The sequence below is a fragment of the Tinamus guttatus genome, unplaced genomic scaffold (genome assembly GCF_059628265.1).
Source record: "Tinamus guttatus ecotype Peru unplaced genomic scaffold, ASM5962826v1 Tinamus_guttatus_pri_ptg001150l, whole genome shotgun sequence".
Lineage (NCBI taxonomy): Eukaryota > Metazoa > Chordata > Aves > Tinamiformes > Tinamidae > Tinamus > Tinamus guttatus.
Window position 1 is genome coordinate 3,301,604 of NW_028289684.1, and position 17,555 is coordinate 3,319,158.

The 17,555-nt window shown below is 56.3% G+C and overlaps 1 protein-coding gene across 1 annotated transcript in view; it reads left to right on the plus strand.

Moving 5' to 3' along the window:
• The window catches only part of LOC148590698 (uncharacterized), a 42,827-nt gene extending 32,688 nt beyond the window's left edge, over positions 1-10,139 (plus strand). The window contains exons 21-28 of the mRNA XM_088538723.1: positions 1,548-1,631; positions 2,374-2,535; positions 2,925-3,059; positions 4,970-4,984; positions 7,699-7,782; positions 8,525-8,686; positions 9,076-9,189; positions 10,089-10,139. Of these exons, the coding sequence (XP_088394849.1) occupies positions 1,548-1,631; positions 2,374-2,535; positions 2,925-3,059; positions 4,970-4,984; positions 7,699-7,782; positions 8,525-8,686; positions 9,076-9,189; positions 10,089-10,139 (807 nt within the window). The remainder of the gene's footprint in view (positions 1-1,547; positions 1,632-2,373; positions 2,536-2,924; positions 3,060-4,969; positions 4,985-7,698; positions 7,783-8,524; positions 8,687-9,075; positions 9,190-10,088) is intronic.
• Positions 10,140-17,555: the final 7,416 nt, after the last annotated feature.

Sequence of the window (17,555 nt, forward strand, 5' to 3'; positions counted from 1 at the left end):
GTCTACTGCCTGCGTCAGCCCCATTTTGCTTCTGCCTGCCCTAAGGCACCTTAAGATTCTATCACTATGAGCGCCACAGTACAACGACACCTTGTCCAAAATAGTTATTTAAATAGAGACCTCTTCATTACCTGGCCACACTGTGTTGAGGAATCAGGCAACATAAAGCATGGAACAAGCAGTAGTAACAAACATCACGGCGACGCCGTACTTCCCAGTACACGCTTGAGCAGCAGACTGAAGGCAACAATCCCCCCCAGCCTAGGTGCTTTACGCCTGCAGTTCAGCAGTATGGAGAGACTGCTCCGGTCACGCAAATCACAAATAGCATGTGCTCAGCGTACAACAGATGACACCTTTTATCCAACAAATGGCTTGCCAGTATATGACACATAGGAATCCTCGGTGGTTCTCGTAAGAATCCTACCACTGTGGTGTCGCAGGGAGGACGGTTGTTCACTTGTTACTCTGCTTTTTGCTGGAGAGCATCTAGGCCTGTGCAGAGCACTCATTATTGACAAAATACTTGCTTAGAAGGGATTAAGCGGCCGAAGTCTTTCAGCAGCCTCTCCTTCCATGTTCCCTATGGTAACATCATGTGAGGAAAGGGACGGGCCAAAGAGCCACGGTCATGACACTCGTCTGGACGGACACGTCCAGTCCAGCCCATTACAAATGGCTGCCTCACATCACTGAGGCAGAGGGAGGTACATCTTTGGTACAAAGCAAGCTTTAAAAATGCTCAAGAAGATCTGCCGTCTGTGCAAACTGAGCTCCAAGGCCTCTCCTCCAAGGTCTGCGCAAGCCTCCACCCGGGGAAGACCGGCACAGAGCCGACAAGGCCCCTCGGCAAGGCGAGGGTAGGCCGGGCTGCAGGCCAGCCCCAGGGGGCCTGCCAGGACGGGCGGTGGCGCGCGAAAGCAGCCATGCGACAATGCGCCATTGTGAGGCTGGGGTCACTCATGAGGCGAGCGGCCGCGGCCGGCAGAGCTGGGTGCTGCTGGAGCCATTGGAGCCAGCGAAGTTCGCAGCTCGTGGAAAAAGTTTTGGAACAAAGCATGGAGAACATTCCCCGTGCTGATGTCCGAAACAGAGATGGATTAGCGAGCACAGAGGAGAAGAGGGCCGAGGTGTGTACTGGGCTGCAGAGAGGGCTCAGCGTGGGAGCCAGCAGCTGTGTGGGGCTGCTGTTGGCATTGGGAGTGCACAGGGGAGGGAGAGTGACAGGCATAGGGGGAGGCCGGAGGAGGCTCTTGGGGAACTGTGTCTCTTTGCCGCTGCTGGAGTCCAGCTCTGCAGGCCAGAGAGTGCTGTGCAAGGACGTCAGGGCTTGGTAAAGGGGCTGGAGTTGTAGGCAAGTGACCAGAGGAGCAGAGCGTGCTTGAGGAATAGGCCATTCTTGGCACCCTCCTTGCCTGGGGCTTTCAAGGCGCACTTCTGGAAGCTGCTGTGCAGGAAGGCTGTGGAGCCTGCGCTTCAAAAGCCCATGAGCGCCTCTTTCTTTCCAGCCCGGGCGCCGAAGACAGCAGCTCAGAGATTCTAATGAGCTGCTGAACTTGCCGCTTGGTGTCAAGATCCCCGTGGAGCCGGGCTCAAGCACAGTCTTCCACCGGACCAAGCTGGGTGTAAAGGTAAAAGCAGCTGAACGGAGTCAGGAAAGTCCCCTCTTCCTCCTCTTCTTGCTGGACACGCTGAGCATACTGCAAGAGGGACATTCCTCCATCCAAGCAGTGGGATATCCTGGTGTCAGCGGGAGCTACAGTCCTTAGTGTGACAGGGAACAGATGGTCTGTGCGCTCAGAGAAGGCAGGAGCTGCCAGGAGGAGGCCCCAGGTCGTGTGCAGGAGTTGGGAGAGCAGGTTGCAATGTGGGTCTCTGCCCACGCATGAGCTTGCAGAGCCAGTGGCAGCCTGGTGTGTGGCACTGGAGAAGTGTTCCACGGGGCCCGGCGCGCAGCAGGCAGCAAGGCAGCCAGGGCGCAGTGTCCTAGCAGCAAGGCCAGCGATGCTCATACAGAACCTGGGAGACTCTCCAGGAGAGTTTTCCCTTCTCTTGCGCTCTGTCTGTGCACAGTTGTAAATGGCAAGGCTTCTCTATTGGGGAAACGTGTCAGGTATCCCTCTAGAGACAGCCACAAGACAGGAGCTGTGGAGCTGGGGGATTCTCCTCGGCTGAACTCTCCCAAGTAGAATAAGCTTTCCTTTGGGTACGATTCCCCCTAGCTTAGGGGCGAGCTAGGTGCTGAGCCAGGAATGACCCTAAATCCCTGAGCCTGGAGAGCGCTACCCTATGAGCTGACAAAGCTGCAAAGCGTCTTTGTCTCTTTCCTCAGCCACCCTACCCTGATCTTCCCATGCACAATGTATCTTACAGCTTCACCGGCCGGCCGGTCACTTTGATCTTGGAGATCCGTACTGTCACTTGCTGGGGAATGAGTACAACAGCCTGCATGACCCCCATTTGCGGAAATACTACAACCGCAAAGACAACCTGCGTAGGCTGAGGAAAGAAGGTTTCATCACCAAGGATGGCAAAGTAGGGTGTCCATGCGGGTGAGAAGTAGAGTTGCCACAGGAGGGGGAGGTTGCCAGAGTGCTTGCTGCAGCCACTGAGTGCAGGTGGAGGGCGCGGGACTGCTGTACTGCTTTCTCTGCTGCGGGCGCAGGAGTAGCCCAAAGCTCGCTCTGGGCATTCCCATCTGCTCTTCCCAGGCTGTGCGGTGCTGCCACAGCAGCGGGCACGTGGCCAGGAGACGCAGCGAGGAGCACGACTCCGCACTGGGTGCTGGGAGCCGGACTCCCTGACACCGGACAGGGCCCGGGCGCGCGGGAGCAGCTGCCACTGGGCTGGCGTTCCTCCCGCCAAGGCAGGCTGCGCATGAGCAGCACAAGTGCTGGGTGATTTCTCCCCTCATCTTGCCGTAGGTTGTTTGCAGCCTGCGTGAATTCAACCAGTACAGGCAGTACCTGACGACGCTCAAGATAGAGCTTGAGAAAACAGAAGGGCGGGAACACGATCCTAAACCTCAGGGTTCACAGGTACCTTTTGTGGTGCAGGGGGTTGAGGTTTCCCTTCTCCCAGGAAGGCATGACCTGAAGAAGCGGGGAAGGCTGAGCTGGTGTGCCAGCTCTTGTGGCATGGAAAGGACTGCGCAGGTCCGTGCTGAGCAGCTGATGCAGGGTGCGGGATTTGGGCACGGGTGGGAAAGTCGTCCCTGAGTGCCCTCCAAGTGCTGAGAGAGGCCCTTCTCTCCTGCTCCCTGCTTCCCCATCTTGGGCAACGGCTTCTCAGAAAGCATGACAATGCAGGGAACTCCAGGGTCAAGGACTGCTTGTTCCTACTCATAAAATGAGCATTCTTCACATTCAGGTCTGGACAAGGTGCCAACAAGCCTCCGATAATAGGCAGAGGTGTCACGGGAGCCAAGCAGGCAAGACCCGTGGCAGCCAAGACCATGGCACCCGTGGCAGCCAAGACCATGGCACCCGTGGCAGCCAGGAAAACACCACCCATGGCAGCCAAGAACAAAGCACCAATGGCAGCCAAGATCACAACACCTGTGGCAGTGAAGAACACAAAACCTGTGGCAGCCACCAACACAACACCCGTGGTAGCCACGAACGCAACACCCATGGCAGCCAGGACCAGAACGCCCGTGGCAGCCAAGAAATTACCACCAATGGCAGCCAAGAAAAGAACACCCATGGCAGCCATGAACACAAGCACCATGGCAGTCAAGAAGACAACAACCACGGGAGCCTAGACCACAACCCCCAAGGCAATCAAGACCACAGGGCCAATGGCAGCCAGGACCACAACACCTGTGACAGTCAAGCCTCCAACGCCCACCGCAGGCAAGGCCGGGGCCAAGAGTTCAATCCAGTAAGTCAGCCTCCTCCACCCCCTCTCTTCAGTCTGTTCACCGTTCACTCAACAGGTCCTCCTGCTTTCTGTTGCAGAAGTGCTCAAAGGAGGAAAGGCCCGCTAAAGCCCGCACCACCTTGAACTGGAAAAGGCTGACAGAAGTGCAGGAGCTGGCAGAGCGCATGGTGGAGAAAGTGCTGCAGAGGGTGAAAGAGCTGGAGCAGTCAGTCCACATTTTAAGCAGGGCTCCCCTGATGATCCGCGGAAGGTTGTTTGATACTGGAGGAAGGGTCGGGCTTTCAGAGACGCCTCCTCCAGATCTCTGGGAGGAAGTGTGGCAGGCGGCTAGAGAGATGGCAGCAAGCCTTTCGGATCACCTGCGGAAGCGAGGGGCATACAGGACATCAAACACCTCTGAGCCCACGCTGCTGGCCAGGCGCGGGCAGAAGCGCGTTGTCGCCGGAGCCACTCCAGAAGGCACATTGGGTGAAAGCAGAGCGAGGCAAGATGACTTTCCTAGGCAGGACGCAGCAGCTTCTCTGCCTTCTTTGGACAAAATCACCAGAGATGCTGCTAAGAGCATTGCAGCCACCTTGAAACGGTTTGTAGCGTCTCAGTTTGAGTATCGCTTCCACTGCAAGTTTTTGGAGATCCTGAAGCTGCCCGTGAAGACTCTTTCTCAGAGACAGCTGCAGCCACCCCAGGCACCTTCCTTGAGCCAGGTCAGGGAAGAAGAAGGATCGTCGGGAGCCTCTGAAGAGCAGGCACAAGAAGCCACGAGCCTCCTGGTGTTGCCACCCTTCCAAAATGCTGCTGAGATATTCCAAGACAGGAGCGCACTTGAAGGGGACAGTAGCATTGCCAAAGCAATTTGCAAAATTCAGCAGCTCCGCTCAGAATTAAAAGTGTATGCGGAGAACTTTGTCTACGAGGCTCTGGAAACCCTGAAGAAGCAGCAGAAGGTGAAAAACGAAAGGTTTACCAAGGCAAGACCCTTGAAGGACACGGCAGAAGAAAGCACCGTGCAGAGTGGCCCCGTGGACCGGCTAGAAGAGCTGCATGTTCGGCCTCTGCCTGCACGAGATAGAGACGTGCCTTGCAGAAGGCAGGTGGCAAAAGAGCTCAACTGGAGAGATGAGAACGGGAGCAATCTGGGACAGGTCTTTCCAAAACCAGAAGGAAGGACTACTGCTCCTGGCAAGTTAGTGGACAGTCAGCCAAGAACAAAGCTCCCTCCCATCATGGTCCCTGGAATGACCATGCTTTCAGAGGATGAGGCAGAGTCTCCAGAATATGCAGAGAAACATTCAGCTCATCTGCTCCCATCCATCCACCAAAGCTCTGAGTATCTTGCTCAGAGCACACCCAAAGACATGCAGAAACCTCTCACTTTCTCCTCGCCACCGGCATCAAGACCTCCTTCTGCACTGCTGGATATCCAACCAAAAGCGAGGCCAGGGAGCACACGAGAGCCTTTCCCCTCCATTGCGCAGCACTATTGCAGGCAGCCCGTCCCTCCAGCAGTTCCCAAGTCCCCTTCCCAGAGCGGAGCCCGGATGAGACCGATGCATTTAAAGCTGGTGACAGACAAGCCGGGGCAACATGAATGCTGACAGAGGGATTACCAGGAAACAGAATAAAAATGTTACTTCCAAGCACTGCATGGACGTTCTTGTAGGCCTGGGCTGCTCTGGTGGTTTGCACCTTGTCATGACAGGGACAGGCAAGTGCTTTGAGAGCTGCGCGAGACCTTGTGCCCAGGTCGCGAGGCAGACGAGCCAAAGCTTCTCTTCAAGCAGCCTACGGGGGGCAAGGGCTCCAGAGCGCCCTTTCTCGGGGCGAGGGCATTGGGGCAGGCCTGGGCTATCTAGCCATAACCCAGGCAGGCAAGGCTGCTCCCACCGCTTGCACTCACACATGTACTCCTGCGCTTGCTTCCCATCCCTCCGTTAGGGTGTCAGTAGAGGCAAGCCTGCTCTGCTTCAGAGTTCACCTGAAGCATTTCCATGGCAGCAGCCGAATGTCCACCGTTGATTTGGCGGCAGAGCGAGCTACCTATATGTATTTCAACTGCACAGAGACTTGGTGGACGGAGAACTCCCGCAAGGGTCATTCCATTCCCCACTCTAGCCCCAGCTCCATGTGCGTGTATATATGGTGGCGGGACACACGTCACTCTCGAAGCGAGCTGCAGTAGTGGCACTCTGGGTCTTAGGGCTTCCTGAGCCAGAGATTCCCCAGCATCAGCGTTTTCATAGCTGCCGGTGGACTTAGCCTACATGCCATTGTCTACTGCCTGCGTCAGCCCCATTTTGCTTCTGCCTGCCCTAAGGCACCTTAAGATTCTATCACTATGAGCGCCACAGTACAACGACACCTTGTCCAAAATAGTTATTTAAATAGAGACCTCTTCATTACCTGGCCACACTGTGTTGAGGAATCAGGCAACATAAAGCATGGAACAAGCAGTAGTAACAAACATCACGGCGACGCCGTACTTCCCAGTACACGCTTGAGCAGCAGACTGAAGGCAACAATCCCCCCCAGCCTAGGTGCTTTACGCCTGCAGTTCAGCAGTATGGAGAGACTGCTCCGGTCACGCAAATCACAAATAGCATGTGCTCAGCGTACAACAGATGACACCTTTTATCCAACAAATGGCTTGCCAGTATATGACACATAGGAATCCTCGGTGGTTCTCGTAAGAATCCTACCACTGTGGTGTCGCAGGGAGGACGGTTGTTCACTTGTTACTCTGCTTTTTGCTGGAGAGCATCTAGGCCTGTGCAGAGCACTCATTATTGACAAAATACTTGCTTAGAAGGGATTAAGCGGCCGAAGTCTTTCAGCAGCCTCTCCTTCCATGTTCCCTATGGTAACATCATGTGAGGAAAGGGACGGGCCAAAGAGCCACGGTCATGACACTCGTCTGGACGGACACGTCCAGTCCAGCCCATTACAAATGGCTGCCTCACATCACTGAGGCAGAGGGAGGTACATCTTTGGTACAAAGCAAGCTTTAAAAATGCTCAAGAAGATCTGCCGTCTGTGCAAACTGAGCTCCAAGGCCTCTCCTCCAAGGTCTGCGCAAGCCTCCACCCGGGGAAGACCGGCACAGAGCCGACAAGGCCCCTCGGCAAGGCGAGGGTAGGCCGGGCTGCAGGCCAGCCCCAGGGGGCCTGCCAGGACGGGCGGTGGCGCGCGAAAGCAGCCATGCGACAATGCGCCATTGTGAGGCTGGGGTCACTCATGAGGCGAGCGGCCGCGGCCGGCAGAGCTGGGTGCTGCTGGAGCCATTGGAGCCAGCGAAGTTCGCAGCTCGTGGAAAAAGTTTTGGAACAAAGCATGGAGAACATTCCCCGTGCTGATGTCCGAAACAGAGATGGATTAGCGAGCACAGAGGAGAAGAGGGCCGAGGTGTGTACTGGGCTGCAGAGAGGGCTCAGCGTGGGAGCCAGCAGCTGTGTGGGGCTGCTGTTGGCATTGGGAGTGCACAGGGGAGGGAGAGTGACAGGCATAGGGGGAGGCCGGAGGAGGCTCTTGGGGAACTGTGTCTCTTTGCCGCTGCTGGAGTCCAGCTCTGCAGGCCAGAGAGTGCTGTGCAAGGACGTCAGGGCTTGGTAAAGGGGCTGGAGTTGTAGGCAAGTGACCAGAGGAGCAGAGCGTGCTTGAGGAATAGGCCATTCTTGGCACCCTCCTTGCCTGGGGCTTTCAAGGCGCACTTCTGGAAGCTGCTGTGCAGGAAGGCTGTGGAGCCTGCGCTTCAAAAGCCCATGAGCGCCTCTTTCTTTCCAGCCCGGGCGCCGAAGACAGCAGCTCAGAGATTCTAATGAGCTGCTGAACTTGCCGCTTGGTGTCAAGATCCCCGTGGAGCCGGGCTCAAGCACAGTCTTCCACCGGACCAAGCTGGGTGTAAAGGTAAAAGCAGCTGAACGGAGTCAGGAAAGTCCCCTCTTCCTCCTCTTCTTGCTGGACACGCTGAGCATACTGCAAGAGGGACATTCCTCCATCCAAGCAGTGGGATATCCTGGTGTCAGCGGGAGCTACAGTCCTTAGTGTGACAGGGAACAGATGGTCTGTGCGCTCAGAGAAGGCAGGAGCTGCCAGGAGGAGGCCCCAGGTCGTGTGCAGGAGTTGGGAGAGCAGGTTGCAATGTGGGTCTCTGCCCACGCATGAGCTTGCAGAGCCAGTGGCAGCCTGGTGTGTGGCACTGGAGAAGTGTTCCACGGGGCCCGGCGCGCAGCAGGCAGCAAGGCAGCCAGGGCGCAGTGTCCTAGCAGCAAGGCCAGCGATGCTCATACAGAACCTGGGAGACTCTCCAGGAGAGTTTTCCCTTCTCTTGCGCTCTGTCTGTGCACAGTTGTAAATGGCAAGGCTTCTCTATTGGGGAAACGTGTCAGGTATCCCTCTAGAGACAGCCACAAGACAGGAGCTGTGGAGCTGGGGGATTCTCCTCGGCTGAACTCTCCCAAGTAGAATAAGCTTTCCTTTGGGTACGATTCCCCCTAGCTTAGGGGCGAGCTAGGTGCTGAGCCAGGAATGACCCTAAATCCCTGAGCCTGGAGAGCGCTACCCTATGAGCTGACAAAGCTGCAAAGCGTCTTTGTCTCTTTCCTCAGCCACCCTACCCTGATCTTCCCATGCACAATGTATCTTACAGCTTCACCGGCCGGCCGGTCACTTTGATCTTGGAGATCCGTACTGTCACTTGCTGGGGAATGAGTACAACAGCCTGCATGACCCCCATTTGCGGAAATACTACAACCGCAAAGACAACCTGCGTAGGCTGAGGAAAGAAGGTTTCATCACCAAGGATGGCAAAGTAGGGTGTCCATGCGGGTGAGAAGTAGAGTTGCCACAGGAGGGGGAGGTTGCCAGAGTGCTTGCTGCAGCCACTGAGTGCAGGTGGAGGGCGCGGGACTGCTGTACTGCTTTCTCTGCTGCGGGCGCAGGAGTAGCCCAAAGCTCGCTCTGGGCATTCCCATCTGCTCTTCCCAGGCTGTGCGGTGCTGCCACAGCAGCGGGCACGTGGCCAGGAGACGCAGCGAGGAGCACGACTCCGCACTGGGTGCTGGGAGCCGGACTCCCTGACACCGGACAGGGCCCGGGCGCGCGGGAGCAGCTGCCACTGGGCTGGCGTTCCTCCCGCCAAGGCAGGCTGCGCATGAGCAGCACAAGTGCTGGGTGATTTCTCCCCTCATCTTGCCGTAGGTTGTTTGCAGCCTGCGTGAATTCAACCAGTACAGGCAGTACCTGACGACGCTCAAGATAGAGCTTGAGAAAACAGAAGGGCGGGAACACGATCCTAAACCTCAGGGTTCACAGGTACCTTTTGTGGTGCAGGGGGTTGAGGTTTCCCTTCTCCCAGGAAGGCATGACCTGAAGAAGCGGGGAAGGCTGAGCTGGTGTGCCAGCTCTTGTGGCATGGAAAGGACTGCGCAGGTCCGTGCTGAGCAGCTGATGCAGGGTGCGGGATTTGGGCACGGGTGGGAAAGTCGTCCCTGAGTGCCCTCCAAGTGCTGAGAGAGGCCCTTCTCTCCTGCTCCCTGCTTCCCCATCTTGGGCAACGGCTTCTCAGAAAGCATGACAATGCAGGGAACTCCAGGGTCAAGGACTGCTTGTTCCTACTCATAAAATGAGCATTCTTCACATTCAGGTCTGGACAAGGTGCCAACAAGCCTCCGATAATAGGCAGAGGTGTCACGGGAGCCAAGCAGGCAAGACCCGTGGCAGCCAAGACCATGGCACCCGTGGCAGCCAAGACCATGGCACCCGTGGCAGCCAGGAAAACACCACCCATGGCAGCCAAGAACAAAGCACCAATGGCAGCCAAGATCACAACACCTGTGGCAGTGAAGAACACAAAACCTGTGGCAGCCACCAACACAACACCCGTGGTAGCCACGAACGCAACACCCATGGCAGCCAGGACCAGAACGCCCGTGGCAGCCAAGAAATTACCACCAATGGCAGCCAAGAAAAGAACACCCATGGCAGCCATGAACACAAGCACCATGGCAGTCAAGAAGACAACAACCACGGGAGCCTAGACCACAACCCCCAAGGCAATCAAGACCACAGGGCCAATGGCAGCCAGGACCACAACACCTGTGACAGTCAAGCCTCCAACGCCCACCGCAGGCAAGGCCGGGGCCAAGAGTTCAATCCAGTAAGTCAGCCTCCTCCACCCCCTCTCTTCAGTCTGTTCACCGTTCACTCAACAGGTCCTCCTGCTTTCTGTTGCAGAAGTGCTCAAAGGAGGAAAGGCCCGCTAAAGCCCGCACCACCTTGAACTGGAAAAGGCTGACAGAAGTGCAGGAGCTGGCAGAGCGCATGGTGGAGAAAGTGCTGCAGAGGGTGAAAGAGCTGGAGCAGTCAGTCCACATTTTAAGCAGGGCTCCCCTGATGATCCGCGGAAGGTTGTTTGATACTGGAGGAAGGGTCGGGCTTTCAGAGACGCCTCCTCCAGATCTCTGGGAGGAAGTGTGGCAGGCGGCTAGAGAGATGGCAGCAAGCCTTTCGGATCACCTGCGGAAGCGAGGGGCATACAGGACATCAAACACCTCTGAGCCCACGCTGCTGGCCAGGCGCGGGCAGAAGCGCGTTGTCGCCGGAGCCACTCCAGAAGGCACATTGGGTGAAAGCAGAGCGAGGCAAGATGACTTTCCTAGGCAGGACGCAGCAGCTTCTCTGCCTTCTTTGGACAAAATCACCAGAGATGCTGCTAAGAGCATTGCAGCCACCTTGAAACGGTTTGTAGCGTCTCAGTTTGAGTATCGCTTCCACTGCAAGTTTTTGGAGATCCTGAAGCTGCCCGTGAAGACTCTTTCTCAGAGACAGCTGCAGCCACCCCAGGCACCTTCCTTGAGCCAGGTCAGGGAAGAAGAAGGATCGTCGGGAGCCTCTGAAGAGCAGGCACAAGAAGCCACGAGCCTCCTGGTGTTGCCACCCTTCCAAAATGCTGCTGAGATATTCCAAGACAGGAGCGCACTTGAAGGGGACAGTAGCATTGCCAAAGCAATTTGCAAAATTCAGCAGCTCCGCTCAGAATTAAAAGTGTATGCGGAGAACTTTGTCTACGAGGCTCTGGAAACCCTGAAGAAGCAGCAGAAGGTGAAAAACGAAAGGTTTACCAAGGCAAGACCCTTGAAGGACACGGCAGAAGAAAGCACCGTGCAGAGTGGCCCCGTGGACCGGCTAGAAGAGCTGCATGTTCGGCCTCTGCCTGCACGAGATAGAGACGTGCCTTGCAGAAGGCAGGTGGCAAAAGAGCTCAACTGGAGAGATGAGAACGGGAGCAATCTGGGACAGGTCTTTCCAAAACCAGAAGGAAGGACTACTGCTCCTGGCAAGTTAGTGGACAGTCAGCCAAGAACAAAGCTCCCTCCCATCATGGTCCCTGGAATGACCATGCTTTCAGAGGATGAGGCAGAGTCTCCAGAATATGCAGAGAAACATTCAGCTCATCTGCTCCCATCCATCCACCAAAGCTCTGAGTATCTTGCTCAGAGCACACCCAAAGACATGCAGAAACCTCTCACTTTCTCCTCGCCACCGGCATCAAGACCTCCTTCTGCACTGCTGGATATCCAACCAAAAGCGAGGCCAGGGAGCACACGAGAGCCTTTCCCCTCCATTGCGCAGCACTATTGCAGGCAGCCCGTCCCTCCAGCAGTTCCCAAGTCCCCTTCCCAGAGCGGAGCCCGGATGAGACCGATGCATTTAAAGCTGGTGACAGACAAGCCGGGGCAACATGAATGCTGACAGAGGGATTACCAGGAAACAGAATAAAAATGTTACTTCCAAGCACTGCATGGACGTTCTTGTAGGCCTGGGCTGCTCTGGTGGTTTGCACCTTGTCATGACAGGGACAGGCAAGTGCTTTGAGAGCTGCGCGAGACCTTGTGCCCAGGTCGCGAGGCAGACGAGCCAAAGCTTCTCTTCAAGCAGCCTACGGGGGGCAAGGGCTCCAGAGCGCCCTTTCTCGGGGCGAGGGCATTGGGGCAGGCCTGGGCTATCTAGCCATAACCCAGGCAGGCAAGGCTGCTCCCACCGCTTGCACTCACACATGTACTCCTGCGCTTGCTTCCCATCCCTCCGTTAGGGTGTCAGTAGAGGCAAGCCTGCTCTGCTTCAGAGTTCACCTGAAGCATTTCCATGGCAGCAGCCGAATGTCCACCGTTGATTTGGCGGCAGAGCGAGCTACCTATATGTATTTCAACTGCACAGAGACTTGGTGGACGGAGAACTCCCGCAAGGGTCATTCCATTCCCCACTCTAGCCCCAGCTCCATGTGCGTGTATATATGGTGGCGGGACACACGTCACTCTCGAAGCGAGCTGCAGTAGTGGCACTCTGGGTCTTAGGGCTTCCTGAGCCAGAGATTCCCCAGCATCAGCGTTTTCATAGCTGCCGGTGGACTTAGCCTACATGCCATTGTCTACTGCCTGCGTCAGCCCCATTTTGCTTCTGCCTGCCCTAAGGCACCTTAAGATTCTATCACTATGAGCGCCACAGTACAACGACACCTTGTCCAAAATAGTTATTTAAATAGAGACCTCTTCATTACCTGGCCACACTGTGTTGAGGAATCAGGCAACATAAAGCATGGAACAAGCAGTAGTAACAAACATCACGGCGACGCCGTACTTCCCAGTACACGCTTGAGCAGCAGACTGAAGGCAACAATCCCCCCCAGCCTAGGTGCTTTACGCCTGCAGTTCAGCAGTATGGAGAGACTGCTCCGGTCACGCAAATCACAAATAGCATGTGCTCAGCGTACAACAGATGACACCTTTTATCCAACAAATGGCTTGCCAGTATATGACACATAGGAATCCTCGGTGGTTCTCGTAAGAATCCTACCACTGTGGTGTCGCAGGGAGGACGGTTGTTCACTTGTTACTCTGCTTTTTGCTGGAGAGCATCTAGGCCTGTGCAGAGCACTCATTATTGACAAAATACTTGCTTAGAAGGGATTAAGCGGCCGAAGTCTTTCAGCAGCCTCTCCTTCCATGTTCCCTATGGTAACATCATGTGAGGAAAGGGACGGGCCAAAGAGCCACGGTCATGACACTCGTCTGGACGGACACGTCCAGTCCAGCCCATTACAAATGGCTGCCTCACATCACTGAGGCAGAGGGAGGTACATCTTTGGTACAAAGCGAGCTTTAAAAATGCTCAAGAAGATCTGCCGTCTGTGCAAACTGAGCTCCAAGGCCTCTCCTCCAAGGTCTGCGCAAGCCTCCACCCGGGGAAGACCGGCACAGAGCCGACAAGGCCCCTCGGCAAGGCGAGGGTAGGCCGGGCTGCAGGCCAGCCCCAGGGGGCCTGCCAGGACGGGCGGTGGCGCGCGAAAGCGGCCATGCGACAATGCGCCATTGTGAGGCTGGGGTCACTCATGAGGCGAGCGGCCGCGGCCGGCAGAGCTGGGTGCTGCTGGAGCCATTGGAGCCAGCGAAGTTCGCAGCTCGTGGAAAAAGTTTTGGAACAAAGCATGGAGAACATTCCCCGTGCTGATGTCCGAAACAGAGATGGATTAGCGAGCACAGAGGAGAAGAGGGCCGAGGTGTGTACTGGGCTGCAGAGAGGGCTCAGCGTGGGAGCCAGCAGTTGTGTGGGGCTGCTGTTGGCATTGGGAGTGCACAGGGGAGGGAGAGTGACAGGCATAGGGGGAGGCCGGAGGAGGCTCTTGGGGAACTGTGTCTCTTTGCCGCTGCTGGAGTCCAGCTCTGCAGGCCAGAGAGTGCTGTGCAAGGACGTCAGGGCTTGGTAAAGGGGCTGGAGTTGTAGGCAAGTGACCAGAGGAGCAGAGCGTGCTTGAGGAATAGGCCATTCTTGGCACCCTCCTTGCCTGGGGCTTTCAAGGCGCACTTCTGGAAGCTGCTGTGCAGGAAGGCTGTGGAGCCTGCGCTTCAAAAGCCCATGAGCGCCTCTTTCTTTCCAGCCCGGGCGCCGAAGACAGCAGCTCAGAGATTCTAATGAGCTGCTGAACTTGCCGCTTGGTGTCAAGATCCCCGTGGAGCCGGGCTCAAGCACAGTCTTCCACCGGACCAAGCTGGGTGTAAAGGTAAAAGCAGCTGAACGGAGTCAGGAAAGTCCCCTCTTCCTCCTCTTCTTGCTGGACACGCTGAGCATACTGCAAGAGGGACATTCCTCCATCCAAGCAGTGGGATATCCTGGTGTCAGCGGGAGCTACAGTCCTTAGTGTGACAGGGAACAGATGGTCTGTGCGCTCAGAGAAGGCAGGAGCTGCCAGGAGGAGGCCCCAGGTCGTATGCAGGAGTTGGGAGAGCAGGTTGCAATGTGGGTCTCTGCCCACGCATGAGCTTGCAGAGCCAGTGGCAGCCTGGTGTGTGGCACTGGAGAAGTGTTCCACGGGGCCCGGCGCGCAGCAGGCAGCAAGGCAGCCAGGGCGCAGTGTCCTAGCAGCAAGGCCAGCGATGCTCATACAGAACCTGGGAGACTCTCCAGGAGAGTTTTCCCTTCTCTTGCGCTCTGTCTGTGCACAGTTGTAAATGGCAAGGCTTCTCTATTGGGGAAACGTGTCAGGTATCCCTCTAGAGACAGCCACAAGACAGGAGCTGTGGAGCTGGGGGATTCTCCTCGGCTGAACTCTCCCAAGTAGAATAAGCTTTCCTTTGGGTACGATTCCCCCTAGCTTAGGGGCGAGCTAGGTGCTGAGCCAGGAATGACCCTAAATCCCTGAGCCTGGAGAGCGCTACCCTATGAGCTGACAAAGCTGCAAAGCGTCTTTGTCTCTTTCCTCAGCCACCCTACCCTGATCTTCCCATGCACAATGTATCTTACAGCTTCACCGGCCGGCCGGTCACTTTGATCTTGGAGATCCGTACTGTCACTTGCTGGGGAATGAGTACAACAGCCTGCATGACCCCCATTTGCGGAAATACTACAACCGCAAAGACAACCTGCGTAGGCTGAGGAGAGAAGGTTTCATCACCAAGGATGGCAAAGTAGGGTGTCCATGCGGGTGAGAAGTAGAGTTGCCACAGGAGGGGGAGGTTGCCAGAGTGCTTGCTGCAGCCACTGAGTGCAGGTGGAGGGCGCGGGACTGCTGTACTGCTTTCCCTGCTGCGGGCGCAGGAGTAGCCCAAAGCTCGCTCTGGGCATTCCCATCTGCTCTTCCCAGGCTGTGCGGTGCTGCCACAGCAGCGGGCACGTGGCCAGGAGACGCAGCGAGGAGCACGACTCCGCACTGGGTGCTGGGAGCCGGACTCCCTGACACCGGACAGGGCCCGGGCGCGCGGGAGCAGCTGCCACTGGGCTGGCGTTCCTCCCGCCAAGGCAGGCTGCGCATGAGCAGCACAAGTGCTGGGTGATTTCTCCCCTCATCTTGCCGTAGGTTGTTTGCAGCCTGCGTGAATTCAACCAGTACAGGCAGTACCTGACGACGCTCAAGATAGAGCTTGAGAAAACAGAAGGGCGGGAACACGATCCTAAACCTCAGGGTTCACAGGTACCTTTTGTGGTGCAGGGGGTTGAGGTTTCCCTTCTCCCAGGAAGGCATGACCTGAAGAAGCGGGGAAGGCTGAGCTGGTGTGCCAGCTCTTGTGGCATGGGAAGGACTGCGCAGGTCCGTGCTGAGCAGCTGATGCAGGGTGCGGGATTTGGGCACGGGTGGGAAAGTCGTCCCTGAGTGCCGTCCGAGTGCTGAGAGAGGCCCTTCTCTCCTGCTCCCTGCTTCCCCATCTTGGGCAACGGCTTCTCAGAAAGCATGACAATGCAGGGAACTCCAGGGTCAAGGACTGCTTGTTCCTACTCATAAAATGAGCATTCTTCACATTCAGGTCTGGACAAGGTGCCAACAAGCCTCCGATAATAGGCAGAGGTGTCACGGGAGCCAAGCAGGCAAGACCCGTGGCAGCCAAGACCATGGCACCCGTGGCAGCCAAGACCATGGCACCCGTGGCAGCCAGGAAAACACCACCCATGGCAGCCAAGAACAAAGCACCAATGGCAGCCAAGATCACAACACCTGTGGCAGTGAAGAACACAAAACCTGTGGCAGCCACCAACACAACACCCGTGGTAGCCACGAACGCAACACCCATGGCAGCCAGGACCAGAACGCCCGTGGCAGCCAAGAAATTACCACCAACGGCAGCCAAGAAAAGAACACCCATGGCAGCCATGAACACAAGCACCATGGCAGTCAAGAAGACAACAACCACGGGAGCCTAGACCACAACCCCCAAGGCAATCAAGACCACAGGGCCAATGGCAGCCAGGACCACAACACCTGTGACAGTCAAGCCTCCAACGCCCACCGCAGGCAAGGCCGGGGCCAAGAGTTCAATCCAGTAAGTCAGCCTCCTCCACCCCCTCTCCTCAGTCTGTTCACCGTTCACTCAACAGGTCCTCCTGCTTTCTGTTGCAGAAGTGCTCAAAGGAGGAAAGGCCCGCTAAAGCCCGCACCACCTTGAACTGGAAAAGGCTGACAGAAGTGCAGGAGCTGGCAGAGCGCATGGTGGAGAAAGTGCTGCAGAGGGTGAAAGAGCTGGAGCAGTCAGTCCACATTTTAAGCAGGGCTCCCCTGATGATCCGCGGAAGGTTGTTTGATACTGGAGGAAGGGTCGGGCTTTCAGAGACGCCTCCTCCAGATCTCTGGGAGGAAGTGTGGCAGGCGGCTAGAGAGATGGCAGCAAGCCTTTCGGATCACCTGCGGAAGCGAGGGGCATACAGGACATCAAACACCTCTGAGCCCACGCTGCTGGCCAGGCGCGGGCAGAAGCGCGTTGTCGCCGGAGCCACTCCAGAAGGCACATTGGGTGAAAGCAGAGCGAGGCAAGATGACTTTCCTAGGCAGGACGCAGCAGCTTCTCTGCCTTCTTTGGACAAAATCACCAGAGATGCTGCTAAGAGCATTGCAGCCACCTTGAAACGGTTTGTAGCGTCTCAGTTTGAGTATCGCTTCCACTGCAAGTTTTTGGAGATCCTGAAGCTGCCCGTGAAGACTCTTTCTCAGAGACAGCTGCAGCCACCCCAGGCACCTTCCTTGAGCCAGGTCAGGGAAGAAGAAGGATCGTCGGGAGCCTCTGAAGAGCAGGCACAAGAAGCCACGAGCCTCCTGGTGTTGCCACCCTTCCAAAATGCTGCTGAGATATTCCAAGACAGGAGCGCACTTGAAGGGGACAGTAGCATTGCCAAAGCAATTTGCAAAATTCAGCAGCTCCGCTCAGAATTAAAAGTGTATGCGGAGAACTTTGTCCACGAGGCTCTGGAAACCCTGAAGAAGCAGCAGAAGGTGAAAAACGAAAGGTTTACCAAGGCAAGACCCTTGAAGGACACGGCAGAAGAAAGCACCGTGCAGAGTGGCCCCGTGGACCGGCTAGAAGAGCTGCATGTTCGGCCTCTGCCTGCACGAGATAGAGACGTGCCTTGCAGAAGGCAGGTGGCAAAAGAGCTCAACTGGAGAGATGAGAACGGGAGCAATCTGGGACAGGTCTTTCCAAAACCAGAAGGAAGGACTACTGCTCCTGGCAAGTTAGTGGACAGTCAGCCAAGAACAAAGCTCCCTCCCATCATGGTCCCTGGAATGACCATGCTTTCAGAGGATGAGGCAGAGTCTCCAGAATATGCAGAGAAACATTCAGCTCATCTGCTCCCATCCATCCACCAAAGCTCTGAGTATCTTGCTCAGAGCACACCCAAAGACATGCAGAAACCTCTCA